Consider the following 13,823-nt stretch of genomic DNA (forward strand, 5'->3'; position numbering starts at 1 on the left):
AGGAATATGGATTGAGACTGGAAACAGTTGAGTGTTTCAGAGTATGTCTAAACAGCACAACACTAGCTATAACATAGCTAGCTCAGATACTGGAATTAGCAAAACTGTAGTATGGGTATATAAAGCTGCTGGGAGTTGCATTATACTTCTTCCAGCTACCATACAAGAGCTCCTATTCATAACGAATTCACATAGTACTTCATGACACTGTACTGTCAGGCAGTTCACCTCCTTTTCTGTCTTGCATAGTATGGATAATTACAATCAGAGTAAGAAACACTTTCTGGCTAAAAGTCAATTTTCCTGTGTGTTCTGTGAACTATATGATCACTCTGGAACACAAACATGCCCACAGAGCAGATGTGTAAGGGTCAGTGAGAAGAGCAGAGCTAAGGAGCCTTGAGAGGTAGCCTTTGACATACAGGTGAGTTAGACTGGTCCTACCAGATTTTGTGTTCAGCCTACCTTGCTGTCAGACTGTAGCCCCTGCCAGGTCCCAAAACATTTGAATTCCTCGACATCCATGTCATCTAGTATATAGCACCTGCTACTTTAGAAAAATTGATTGGAAGTATTAATTGAAAGCAAAAGGGGCTGGGTTTCCCAGCAGATTCTGAAATTAAAGCATGTAAGACTAACAATCAAAGTAGGCATAACCAGTATGAATAGCTATAAGGATCATGACCTGTCTGTTCTAATACAAGCTAGGAAGCTCAAAGGGAGATAAAACAGCTATTAAAAGTAACCTGTGCCCAGTCAGTAGCAATTTCAGTTTGGCCTGTGTACAGGTGTGATGGGTGAAAAGAGATAGAAAGACAGGCTCTGCCTCTATAAAGGGATATCAGATTTTGTTATAATAGTAATTTTAAGTACTCATATTTTGAGGAAATCTTACCATGGTACAGTAGCACCTGAGAAAAAAACCCCAGTGTTTTCCAAAAGAAACCCAAATACAAATGCAAATGCTTGCAGACAGAGGAAAACAGAATGGGAAGATTAAGGGGAGGAGGCTATATCAAAACTAAATCTCTGGCAAAGCAAGGAATACTTAATCAAGGCACACTCTGCCCTGATGGGTGCAGTTGTGCCAATTATGGTGCTCAGTTATCAACACTGATTAGTTGCAAGGGAGCTGAAATGGCTCCTGTCCCCATTTTCTGCCTAGTAGAGTAAATCTAAGTGGGGCTGACAACCCTCAGAAGAGAAGCAGGGCAGATGGCTGAGGGCAGGAGGCACTTTAGGAACCTTACTTTCTTCCATCTCTGTTTATGGGTCATTGTTCTTAGTCACCAAGAAAGAAATGCGCAAATTCCACTCCCATCTGCTTTGCTGCCTTAATACTGCCGCTTTCTCTGAAATGATAGAGCAAACTTTTTAGTAGGGCCTGTTGTGATAGGACAAGGGATAATGGCTTTAAACTAAAAGAGGGTAGATTCAGACTAGGTATAAGGAAGAAATTTTTTACAATGAGGGTGGTGAAAAAGTTGGCTCACCATAGAGCTAATATATCCTTGCTTTCTAACAATAGCTAGCTCAACTGAAGTATAGTTGTCTTTCCTTACTTTCAGAAACTAAAGTCTTTATGTGAAGAGCATGAGATAATAATCAGGCTTAGAACTGCACGAAAAGTGCCTTTTTTGTTTTAACAAATTGTTTCTAACCGTTATGTTCGTAAGATGAAATCTTTACTTAAGAAGCGGTATAAACCACATTATATAGTCAGGGGATAAGAAGACTATTGCATTTTCTGCAAACTCTGTAATTAAAAAAAAACAAAAACAAACCCTTAATTACAAATAATTCTGACTAAAGTTTCCAAGGAGAGTTAGGTCAATGCAAACTGCTCCTGCAAACCCCTCTCCTTAGTTTGTAATTCTCTATACTTATTACTATGTTCCTTTACTCCAGTAATATTTTATTTGCCTAGAAATAGATACAGTTTTATGGAAATGCAAGCTAAAAGAATCTCTAAAACCCTGTTCCCTTTCTCTGACTCAGGATGAAAGTACCTAAACTAAGCAAGACAAACACCAATCCACTCTTTCTGGACTGACCTGACAAAGCAGACTCCACAGCCTTCTTACAACTGAATGTGAGTGAAAGACAGTGAATGTGAGTGAAATCCAGTCTCCTCATATGTATCGCATACTGAATGAAAGCTTTCTCGTCAACAGCCAAGGTATGTATGAAGAACAGTAAATAGCGAGCCTAATCCTGTCATGCATCATTACTCCTGATGATTTTGTTCATTTACCAATGAAATTAACTCCTCTACCAATGTTGCTGTAATTTCCCACCATTTCAGTGAGCATTTTTCTCGACGTTTTTACCTATAAAAGTTCCATTCTTTCCAAAATTATTTCAAACATGGATATTAGCAGCAATAAGGAAGCTGAATTAAGACACAGGGATTTGTTGCTGCCTAGGAAATTTTGCATTCTTTACAACTAACAATAGAATATTCTAAAACTTGAAGTATTTGTGAAATATTTTAACTACAGCACACGGTGTACATTAAAAACATTACTGATTTAGTGTATATAGAGATTTTATGACAGAATCCAGATAGAATAAACTGCATCAGCCACAGCTTTTCTGCCATTCCAGCTCTGTTGTGTTAACAGCCATCTGGTGTGTTAATAGCCAAAGATGAATTCATCCCTTACAGGTAAAAAAGTGAAATATGGTTGCTCAAACCACAAATACTGCAACTACTGAAGATAATCATGTAATGTCTCTTAAACTTACCACCTCCTAAGGAACTTCTGCTGTTGCAGAAAATGTACGATGGTGCATTACAGTCCAATAAGCCAATAATGTTGAAATACAGAACAACATATAATTTAACATAATACATAACCTTAACAAGAATTATTCTTTAGAATACTGCAGGCACTGGTACATAGAAAGCGAAGCATTACAGAATGAATAATTATTCACAGAAGTACACACCATTCAATTGTGAAAGTGGGAAAAGTGATCAGGACCACATGAGAAAAGTAAGCACCAAAAAATGGGAGAAAATGGAAGAGGCATTATCTGTCAGACTATTCTGATTGTGCACTATTACAAAATACTACCTCCGTATTTTCTGAGGAATCCCACACATAATCTTTGTTGCAGTTGATCTTTATTTTACAATCATTCACCAACAGTTTTGTCCCGCCATTTTTTTTTACCCTGTTTGCTCCTCTCTATATGTTTAAACACTGTGTTTTTTTGATCTTTCTTATACATCTCCTTTTCCTATCACTCTGAAAGCTATTTCAGCTTTTTGGAAATGACTTTTAAAATTTTGTTTAAACCCGTGTTGGAAGTCAAATCCCAAAGACAGCTTTCAAATCCTTTCAGCTTCATATCTTACTTTTCATCTTCTCCAAGTGGTAAGTTCAATAGAATAAGGGGCTGGAGATGCAGACCTCTGCCAGCTCATGTCCCTAAAGATACTGTCTGCTTTCAGGTTTGTTTCTTTCCTAATCTGGGCAACAAATGCTCATGCATTTAATGCCAACCATTGAGAATTAAATTAGCCCATATATGGTAACATTTTCCCTAGTGTAAATAATGCTTTATTTTATTCTTTTGCTATGCTTGGCTGCCCTTCTCTAAGCCCTCTCCATGTCCCACAGTGCCCACGCAGAGCCAAGGGTCACCAAACTGTCTCTGGTCCACTTAGCTCTGTACAGGTAACCCAGGCAATAACTCTCAAGAAATAGTGCATAGGGATGTACGGCAAAGCATAATTCAGTATTGCTACTATTTTTCTTTCCTTCATCCTGCCTCCATTTGCAGAACCATCCAGATATGAAAATAAATGCCTCCTGTCTGGGAGCTGTATTAAATTTTCATGTAAAATCACAAATATGTTTTGCACTATTAGCAAGTTCTGCCTTATGCGCTTTCAGGAAAGGATATGTACTTTTCAATCAAGGTGTTAATTCTTTAAAACATGAAATTTCAAGCTTTTTCCTTTTACACACAACAGGGGCTTTTTTAGAAACATGATTTTGTGAATACCTGCTGGCCTATTCATTGTCAAACAGGCCAAATCTCATCCCATTTCTGATGGCTTAACATTCATATGAATAATTCATTGATTGCCACTGTTACTAAAATGATATAATATCTGCTGTATTCTAGCTCCCTTTCAATAAAAAAGAGCAGCTGAAAAAGAGGATAAGCTGAAACAGACAAAATGGATATTTAGCTAAATTTGTTCTTGGAACATTGTTCAGTCAAGATACTGAATTCATTTGGGGTTATTATGCTGACCTTTGATCGAGCTGCGTTTCAGAAATTCACAATATATTGCAGAAATCCACCAGCAAGTCACTTGAACTTAAAAGTAACTTGTCAAACATGAATTTTAAACTTCAACTACATCTGGGGAAGAGTCGGAGACAAGAGACATTTGATATTTAAGTATGACAAGACAAAACTTTTCTAGAAGTGTAGAAAGTGTGATACTAATCCAAGTCAAGTTAAAATGCTGAATCACATGTACACAAGCATGACTATAGTTCCTCTTAGAATAAAACTCAAAAAACTATTTCTTATTCCTATTTGTGCAAAGGAGAGTATTTCAATTAATTTCAGAGGAGCCAGGATTCACTGTCAAAAGGAACCAGAGATTTCCAATCCGGGGACATACAACATTCTGTCATATTCACAAAGAGATTTTGTTTCAAATCTGCAGATATGTAGCCCATAATTATTAAATTTATCCAGGGCAAGGAATTAGCAGATGGATGCAGATGATGGGAATTGTTCAGCACTTGCTTTTTGAGGGACTGCTTTAGGGAAATTAATCACAATAATTTGTCATTCTGGACTGCAGAATGTTTCATTTCATAGTAAGTATAATACAGTATAACTCAGGTGTTATCCTCTCAAATTCTACTGCAATTTTTAGAATGTGTCCTTTTCAACCTGAAGGCATAACAAAACGAAATTGGAAGAGGAAAAGGATTCATATCTAGAAAGACGCAAGAGATTTGAAATGTTAACAGAAAAAAATTAATTAATGTTGACTTCTCAAATCTCAATGAAAAGGAAAACCTATCATATTCAAAGGTATCATTATTTAATTTTAACATAAGCTGCCTTCTTTTCCTAGATCAAGACCATACTGTTAGAAACTGGAAGAATTAGTAACAACTACTAACCATTCATAGTCAATAAGTTTTTTCACTTTTAACAGAAATGTACTGACTTAATTGAAGAACTTGGAAAAAGATGGAAAAGGAATAAAAGATCTGATAAAGATCATTGCTAGAGCAAAGATGATGGGTGAAATCCCTCCTGCACTCACATAAAAGGCAAGAATTGCACATTTTCAGAGAACAGTTTAAATACAAGTCTTCAGCTTTGTCCTATCCAGAAGATATTAAATCAGATGAACACTTCCAGCTATTAGTATGGTCTTGATTTACCTGAAAGAGTTCGGTTGATCTGTCCAAACTAAAGCTTGCAAGTTTAATTTTGCAAAATTAATGGCATTAAAAGGAGATGTCTTTTGATAATAGTTGTAAAATGAATAGGGCTTAATGAAATTCTAGTCAGTGTCTTTACTGACCAAGTATTTCTAGGAACAAGTTTTTATAAATTGAATAACAACAAATAGGGAGATTAAAAATCTAATTTTAAAAAGAGATAAAACAAGTATTAGTACTTTTTTTTTTATAGCTTTGCTTCATTTCAGGTGTTACAGCATCCCAGCCAAGACTCCACTCAAATTCAAATACTGTACCTATTTATTCATTCTACTCCAGGAAAAATAACATAATTGCACCATTGTAATAAGCTATGTGAATAAAGGCTGGAACCAAAGTATAATTAGTAACAAGCAAATGCTTTCTAAATTTATCCTATAGCAACATATAAGTTTGAAGTAATGATATGCTAATGAAACCTATTTAGAAGCCACCATATCCTCATGAATAACCCTTACTTATGCATATTAAGAGCAGTAAGAGAAACTGCTAGAGGGTAAGCACCCTAAATCTCTGTCACCCACAGGAATGGCAGCAACATCTGTGGGTATCCAAAGATTAGAAGGGGTTAGAAATAATTAGCACTTTGCAATCCTGGCATCTGCATTGTTCAACTTCTTAGGCTTTTGGTTAGTACCTTGATTTTATGTCAGTGTCTGTCTGTATGCCTGCCTGCCTTCCTCTCAGCCATTACAGTTTGTGGATGAGGTAGAAATGGTATTTTATCTTCCTGATTTCTGGCATTTGAGGGAAAATACCATCAGTCAAAGGAACCACTTGTGAAAAATACTGTTATTAGCTCATAAGTTTAAATAAGCATCTGCTTCCTCCCTTTTTTATGCAGTTTACAAAATCCTTGCCTCTCATCTTTGCTGAGCAAAATCAAATGAACCTTGATTTGTATTGTAGTTCACAGGTGGTTTTGCCTAGATTGCGCTGACCAGCCTTGCAAAGCTTTACAATTTTAAGAAAATAAAGGAAGTTTTATGTTATGAAGCCAAGGTGAATAATTTGCATCTTTCTCCTATATCGCCTTCAGTGCACATCCAACATAAAACTAGAGCCATGTAGCAAAATAAGTTAGCAGATTTTAACAAATATTCTAACAAAATTCAGACTAATTGTGTTTTTCACTAGTTGTGCATAGAAATTATTACCAGCTGTGCTTTAAAACTGTTAACAAAACCAACTAGTTTTTGAGTGCTCACACGAGACAACAGGAGGCTTGCAATGAGAAGACTGAACTGCCATGTGCTGTATGCTGAACTTTAAATGTCCACCTTCTGTTTTTATTATTAATGTATAATCCTACCAGCATAATTAATGACATTTTTGTATTTTTGCGAGTTGCTAAATATTCATGCTATAATGACTTGAAAGAAGAATGCTTTCTGGCAACCCAAGATAACTGAGGATGAAATCAGAGGAACAGAGTGTGGAGAGACAGAATAAAAAATAATAAAAAACAAACAAGAAAACAAACAAAACCACAAAAAAACCCCAAACCCCAAGGCTTTAATTTGAAATTATTTTGTTAGATGAAATCCGCTGATCATTTTTGTCAACATAAAATTATACTGATTCAATGAACATCTGTATCAGGCAGAACACAAAAATCAGCCATAGCCACCACAGTGCTATTTTGATGAAAATGCAATTAAATTAGAAACCCCTCACCATACTGCTTTGTCTTTTTCTATGCATTCATACATCTTACTTGGTGGTTGTTGTTTGATTTGTTTTATTTTGTTGGGTTTTATTCTTTGTTCTGTAGATGTTATCAAAGGAAGTTCTCTAGTGTACTAAGAGCCAGAACAGACTGGACACCCTGACAGGTAATAGGTTTTAAAGATCCATAAAATAATTGGAAGAGTAAAAAACTGCTCTGTCACTGACATGCTCTGGTGATTTCACTTTCCACCCCTCTCTGACCCTCTTCCTTCATCATGCAATGTCAGCAATACAAACTGTGCCTTGTTTTTGACAAGCAAGTGGTCAGGCCCTCAAACACTAAATTGGTAATTAAAAGCATGAGTAGATAGTAGGAAGATGGAAATGGTTCAATATAACCTTTACAGTTCTGCAACCCTGGGTCAACTTTGTGTTTGGGCATTGGTTCAAAAAGATCTATACATCTCATATTCATCTCTTTCTCTGCCCCTTTCCTGGCCCCCCCTCACTTCTTCCCCCCTTCTTTTTCCACTCCTTCTGCTGAAGCAGCCAAAATTTATGAAAGGGAATACACTGGCGTCATATCACAAAACACCTTCCCATTCTGGTAGATGTTGTTCTGCTTTAAACCTAAAACTTTGCTGCAGCTGCTTAATGCAAGGTGTTTGCACAGGGGAAGAGCCTGGCTGAAGAAAAGCTAGGATGGAACAGTGGAAGTTTTATTGTACAACGCTACTCACCCTAAACTGACCTTGAATATTTCCAAGTCTGGCAATTTGTGTCAGACAGCACTCACTTTGGCAAGGTAATTGGAAGGCAGCTGTATCTTATGAATCATTTAGAGCTTCAGCTAGGTAACTTTAGCTAAAAGGGCACTTGAACTTGCCCTTTATCAGTTGATACAATTGTGTTATCTAATTTAGTATGTGTTTGTGGAAGAAATGGGTTTTAATCTGTTTGATTCACTTTAAATGAACTTTACTGATAGATTATTGTGCGGAAATTGCTCCATTGCTTTGGTATTAACAAGGTAAAATCAGACACTAGAACACTAAGTTCCTGGTAAAATGCTGTACTCAATAAAAAGATAAGAGGAAGAAAATACATTCCTGCTAGTGCAAATTATGAGGATCTGCTTACCAGCACAGTCACCACACGCAGAACCACTCCTCGCATGTTATTCTCCAACTTTCTGTCTGTTAGTGACCCATTCAGACCAGTGATGGGATTCCAGCAGCCAAGCTGAAAGAAAGCAAAAATCATTCTGTCATTGCCCATAAAAGTCTGCCAGTCATTCCTTTTACGTGGCTTTAAGCACGAACGTATGAAATAAACAGAACACCTTCTGGAATCAAGGGGAGGGAAAGTCAGGCTTGTGCAGGTTCATCTTTAAATTGCAAATTAAGCAATTAGGGATATCAGTTTGTGCTTTCTTAAATACCAGTGTGCAGCAGATGACAGCATCCAGGGTTTCAGGGTATATGTATTGCACTAAAAAAGCTTAGGAAGGACTTCTATATTAACAAAAAACATTTAAAAAGTAGTATGGCTGTAACAATACTTCCACCTTTCACTACTACACCAATTGGAGAAATAATAGCTACCATAATTTTAGCACACTATCTCCTTAGTCCATGTTTCCTAGCAGAACTCTGTTGAAAGGAATGACACTAGTTTTAATTAAATCTTATACTACTCATTGATAATGAAACAGCAGTGATTTCTAGACAGGTTAAAAGTCACATTTTAAGTTGATTGAGGAAAAGACCACTGGAAAGGAACATAGCAGTATTGAGAAAGGACTGCAACAAATAATGCAGAAGAAGGAGTTCAGCTATGGGATGCTTTGCATCGGTGCGATTGTATTTCTTGGACTTCTGTGGACAGAAACTTTTTCTCAGGGATCTCTCTAGGACTAACTGCCTTTCAATATGAGTTTAGTTGACACTAACCTGTAATTTAGCCTGTCTGAAAATATAACTTGCCTACATTTTTACGTGATGGTAGATGCTTATCTTGGAGAAGCAAACAAACCAACCACGCATCCTTTAGCACCATATACAAACACTACTGGTTTCATTTTTGTAATTCATTAGCACATTCATCTGGCCTGTACAATTACCAGTATTAAAACCAAAACTCAACAGAAGGACAATGACTGGACTTTGGAGCAAGGTCTCAATGATGTCATGTAAACTGATTACCCATGTAAAACTGCTATACAGTCAGAGATAGGGACCTGCAGGTTCCAGTGCTTGCCCTGAATTACCTCCTGTGTGGTCTGTGCATGAAATCTATGAAGGGATGCTCATCTTCTGACTTGGGCAGCTGACTTAAGCCTTTAAACCCATGCAGTTTTCATGTCCGTATTTAAAGTCACAAAAAGTTATCAAGATTAATACCAAGATTAACATGAGCAGGTTACTGCTTTGCCCAATGGCCTTTAGTAAGACTAGTCTTTTAGATAATTCAACCCCATAACTTTCAAGACACACCTAAACACCTAAAAGGTGACTGTACTTTAATGCACAATCACTGAAATGGCAAGGTGCCTTAATCAGCTGAAGGGGCCTGTGAAAGAACAGCAGTACCTTTCCTAACCATGACCAAACAAAAATTTACAGAAAGCATATTGTTCCTTCATGGGAAAGGCATTTGTATACGTGTTTCATAGATCTTTTGAAGTGAGACAAAAACCAAGGAACAAACTCCAAGTACACACATGTAACAATTTAAGAAGTGGACCATTTTAAATACTTGTTTTCTTCATTACACCCACCAGGCTATCTTAGAGTAACTTCTAAATTATTTCCTTTCAATATATTAATATCAATTATTTGAAGAGTCCTCCTTAAGAAATGGGTGCCTCAAAAAGGAAAAAACCCAATTTTTTCTGTGATGATAAAGGTTAAATTTGATGATCTTAAAGTTTTTTTTTCCCCAACCTAAATGATTCTGTTTCCCAATAGAAGATGACCTTAAACACATATCATAATTTCTCTCTGACATTTTCAGAAGTGCTCAGAGCTGTCCTAATTCTTGCCACTCTGAAGGTAAGGTTATACAATTTTTGGGAATGAGCAAGGGCAATGCTGAGCTTAGTTTTAATCTCAAGTAATAAGGATGTACTGGATTCAGAACTGCAGCAGAAATCACTGGAAGTAGCAATAGGATACAAGGAGGAACTAAAGTATAAGGCATCGTATTCATCTCTTGCAATTACTCATCTTTCCAATAGCTATTTCTAAATAAAACAAACATTCACTGCTTGGTTTCCTCATTTTGTGTCCCCATCTGATCACAAAGACACACATCAGTTTACAGTAGCCATAACTGCTTCTTCTATACCTCCATAGTATGTCTAGATGTTCACAGCAGTATGGATAGACTGCTGACATATTCCATGTCCTCGTCACTCCTGTGAGCAACATCCTCCACACTCTGAGCTGAACAACGAAATTGCTGAAGCTTGTTACCTGTAATAATGCAGTGAAATATAGTGCATGTATTTGAAGTGTGTGCACTGGATGCTGATTGTGATAAACCACTACCATCCAATAAAGGAAACCACTTGATAGTCTACATTTTTTGCACTAAAAAGTATTGAAAACAGCACTAACTTCAGAACAAAGTGCATAAAATTTACTCAGTGACTGTCAGTCACAGAAAGAAACTAATTAGAACTTAGATCCAATTAGCATATCCAAATGTGTTGGAAGCATGATTACCACAGAAACTGTATGGCTTTTGCCAAATTTAAAACCCTAGAAAGTTACTGAAAAGCCTTTGTATCCTTTGGAGGTTAAAGTCCATTTCTAATTATGTACATGAATGTGCACATATTTGTATAACTAACTTTTTAGCCCAACACATTCTATCTTTTTAAAGAAAAAAGAAACAAACCCAATATAAGTGATTCCTGGAAATTTAGCATAGTGCCAATTTTCCTTTAAAAAGGCACATTTTATTTTCAATTATTGTTCATTTAATTTTCAATTCAATTGTTCCTTTATACAGCACAGCCATGGCAAAGACAAATGTGCAGTGCCTTGCCAATAATGTTGACATTGATTTTGAGTGGAGCTGCTTACTATTATGAGGTGAAAACAAATCAACATTTATTGATGACAATTTAAGCTTGTCATTGCAGCAAGAAGCAAATGTAACTATTGCGGAAACAGCAAGATGGGGGTGATATGAAGCTACCTGGAGCTCTACCTCTTGCTTAAATCACTTCTACAAAACACTGGCTACTTCTGCATTTACTTCCTTTTTCTTTTGTTCCCTCTCTGATAGTTGAAATGACAGGATACATCAGGCAATGACAGAATCTCACATTAATTCTGCAAGATTTGTGTAGAACAATATGGATGATGGGAACTCTCTACTGAGCACAGTACTTGCCATCTTCATACCACATGAATTTTGTCAGTGATAGTGCTTTTTACTTCCATTGCAACTTCTTTTATTTATTCTGATGACAGCATTTACTCTGCTACATTCAGGTATAAAACTATGAAGGTGGAAAAGTTGTCAATGTTCTGCTTCCTCGGATACCCCATTTACAATCTTTTTCTGATCATCTCACCTTCCAGCTTGTTATCCTTTCCACCATCATTATTAGAATGAGGTTTGCTCGTTTTGCTGGCAGAGCCAAAAATTGGCCTCTTGTCTTCATTAGAAATTTTTGCCTATAAGAACTATGCATTATGGAAGGTCTACAATTTGCATACCAATATTAAAACAGGCAAAATCTGTTTTATGTATATCTGTAATTTCCAGACATTGATTTATAAGGAATTTAGAACAGCAAAATCTATAATGCCTGTACGACAGAACTTACAGTCAGATTTTCTCCCCTACCATGAAATCAGTGAACTCTGCTGAGTATGTGACAGCTTTCACTTCTTTTCTAGCAGACTGTAATGCAGATTAAAAATGACAATTGATCAGTAAAAATACATTGGCTTGGTGTGATCACAGTTGAGAACAATCACAGTAAATAAGTAAAATTTATTTACTGATAATGAATGCATTGCTTAAGTGCTTCTCACTAGAGAATGTTACTTTAATTAATACAGAAAAGTCACAGGAAGCGGTTACCCAGCACTGCAACGCAACCACCTTTGAACTCAGATTGCGTCACAGCAACACTACAAAACAGTCAAGAGACATTTTAGGGAAGCTGCAAAGGAAATCTGAAAGATAAAACACCATTATATCTGCAACTGGAATTGATCAGGACACCAGGATCACTATCACTCATCTTTCTTGGTTTACTGCACAAAGCCTGACCAAACATTTTGAGTGGAAATGCCCACCAAAGAGCACTGCTCCATTAGCAGTTCATAAGAGAGTCACAGAAATAGCAGCCTCCTCCCTTGTAGTACTCATATCTTCTTCAGAAACTCCTTTCTCAATTTTCACCCAGGTCCAACCAGCTTTAGGAACTCACTTTTTCCAAGATACATCTTCACCAGAAGAAATGCATTAATAATGCCCTTTTTCATTCCAAAGCATAATAAATTCACACAGCTGGAAAAGACACCATGAAGCTGTCATGAAACATCACTCAGATAGGAGATTCTAACTTCCAGGTGGGCTGTGAAGACTCAAAATGGGATAAACAACAAAAATAATGGAGAAAAAGGCTTTGGTTTTTTGTTTACACAAATTAAGTACTTACAAAATTTGTTAGGACAACGGTTCAGGCAAAATTCAAGCAGGATACCACAGAAATAGCTTTGCACAGAGTATTCCTGGTGCCTCTTGTCAGTTATTGTCCAACAGTATGCCCAACAGTGACTGGGAAATCAGAGACCAATCCTACAGATTAATCTCAGAGAAGGAATGACAGAAAAGGTATGTTTTGGTTCTCATTCTGATACTGTCAGTTATAAAATTTAGTCAATCACTCTGTCACCTGGTTAGAGTCCTTTCAGTTTAGCTCCTGAACCATCACTCAATAGTTGGTCAAAAAACCCTGCAAAAATCCTAACAGACAGGGGTTAATTGAGGGCCTTTGTACCCCTGGGCTTGGTTAAAGAAACAAGGATCTGTTCTGCTCTTCGCAGTAGCTTCCTAAGACTACTGGTTACCCACAAAGCTTTCTGCGCTTAACTTCTCCCTTCACTGAAGCCTAGGTAATAGTCGGCAAGTAATAAGTTGTTAAAATCAATAGAAAATACTGTGTTCAACAAATTGGATAACGCATAGCAGCACTTGTTTCTCCTGCATTCTGTGTTGAAACCTATAGAGTCCTGTGCATTCAGTTAATTATTTTGTACAGTATGTTTTATTGCTTTAATTTGTCTCTGAACTAGAAGCAACAACCTGTTCCTGGACTCAATCTGTTGTTTTCAAGTTATGTTACGAGAACGTGAATACCAAAGTGTAGGTTTATATCCTGTGACTTAATGATTATAATTGCAGCAGTCAAGGTGGTCTGTTTGTTTTAGTAACTGATCATAGACACAAGTGCAAGTGACCTAAGTGAGAATTTCTTTCCTAAAAAGCCAAAGCACATGGCACAATAATTCTGCACACGGTTAATAAAGTGTTTTGCTTTGGGGACTGCCCAAATTTCCTTTTCTTACTGAATTGAAATAAAGAAGCTAATGGAAAGTTACCTGCTGGTAACCTGCTGTTTGTTTGCCTACC

At 36.8% G+C, this 13,823-nt stretch overlaps 1 protein-coding gene across 1 annotated transcript in view; it reads right to left on the minus strand.

Moving 5' to 3' along the window:
* Positions 1-13,823, minus strand: part of GRID2 (glutamate ionotropic receptor delta type subunit 2) — a 581,701-nt gene that overhangs the window by 147,663 nt on the left and 420,215 nt on the right. The window contains exon 8 of the mRNA XM_061360976.1: positions 8,304-8,405. Within this exon, the coding sequence (XP_061216960.1) occupies positions 8,304-8,405 (102 nt within the window). The remainder of the gene's footprint in view (positions 1-8,303; positions 8,406-13,823) is intronic.

Source organism: Neopsephotus bourkii, unplaced genomic scaffold (genome assembly GCF_033783945.1).
Source record: "Neopsephotus bourkii isolate Nb327-2 ecotype Australia unplaced genomic scaffold, CSIRO-AGI_Nbou_v1 NB_1037, whole genome shotgun sequence".
NCBI classification, from domain to species: Eukaryota; Metazoa; Chordata; class Aves; order Psittaciformes; family Psittacidae; genus Neopsephotus; species Neopsephotus bourkii.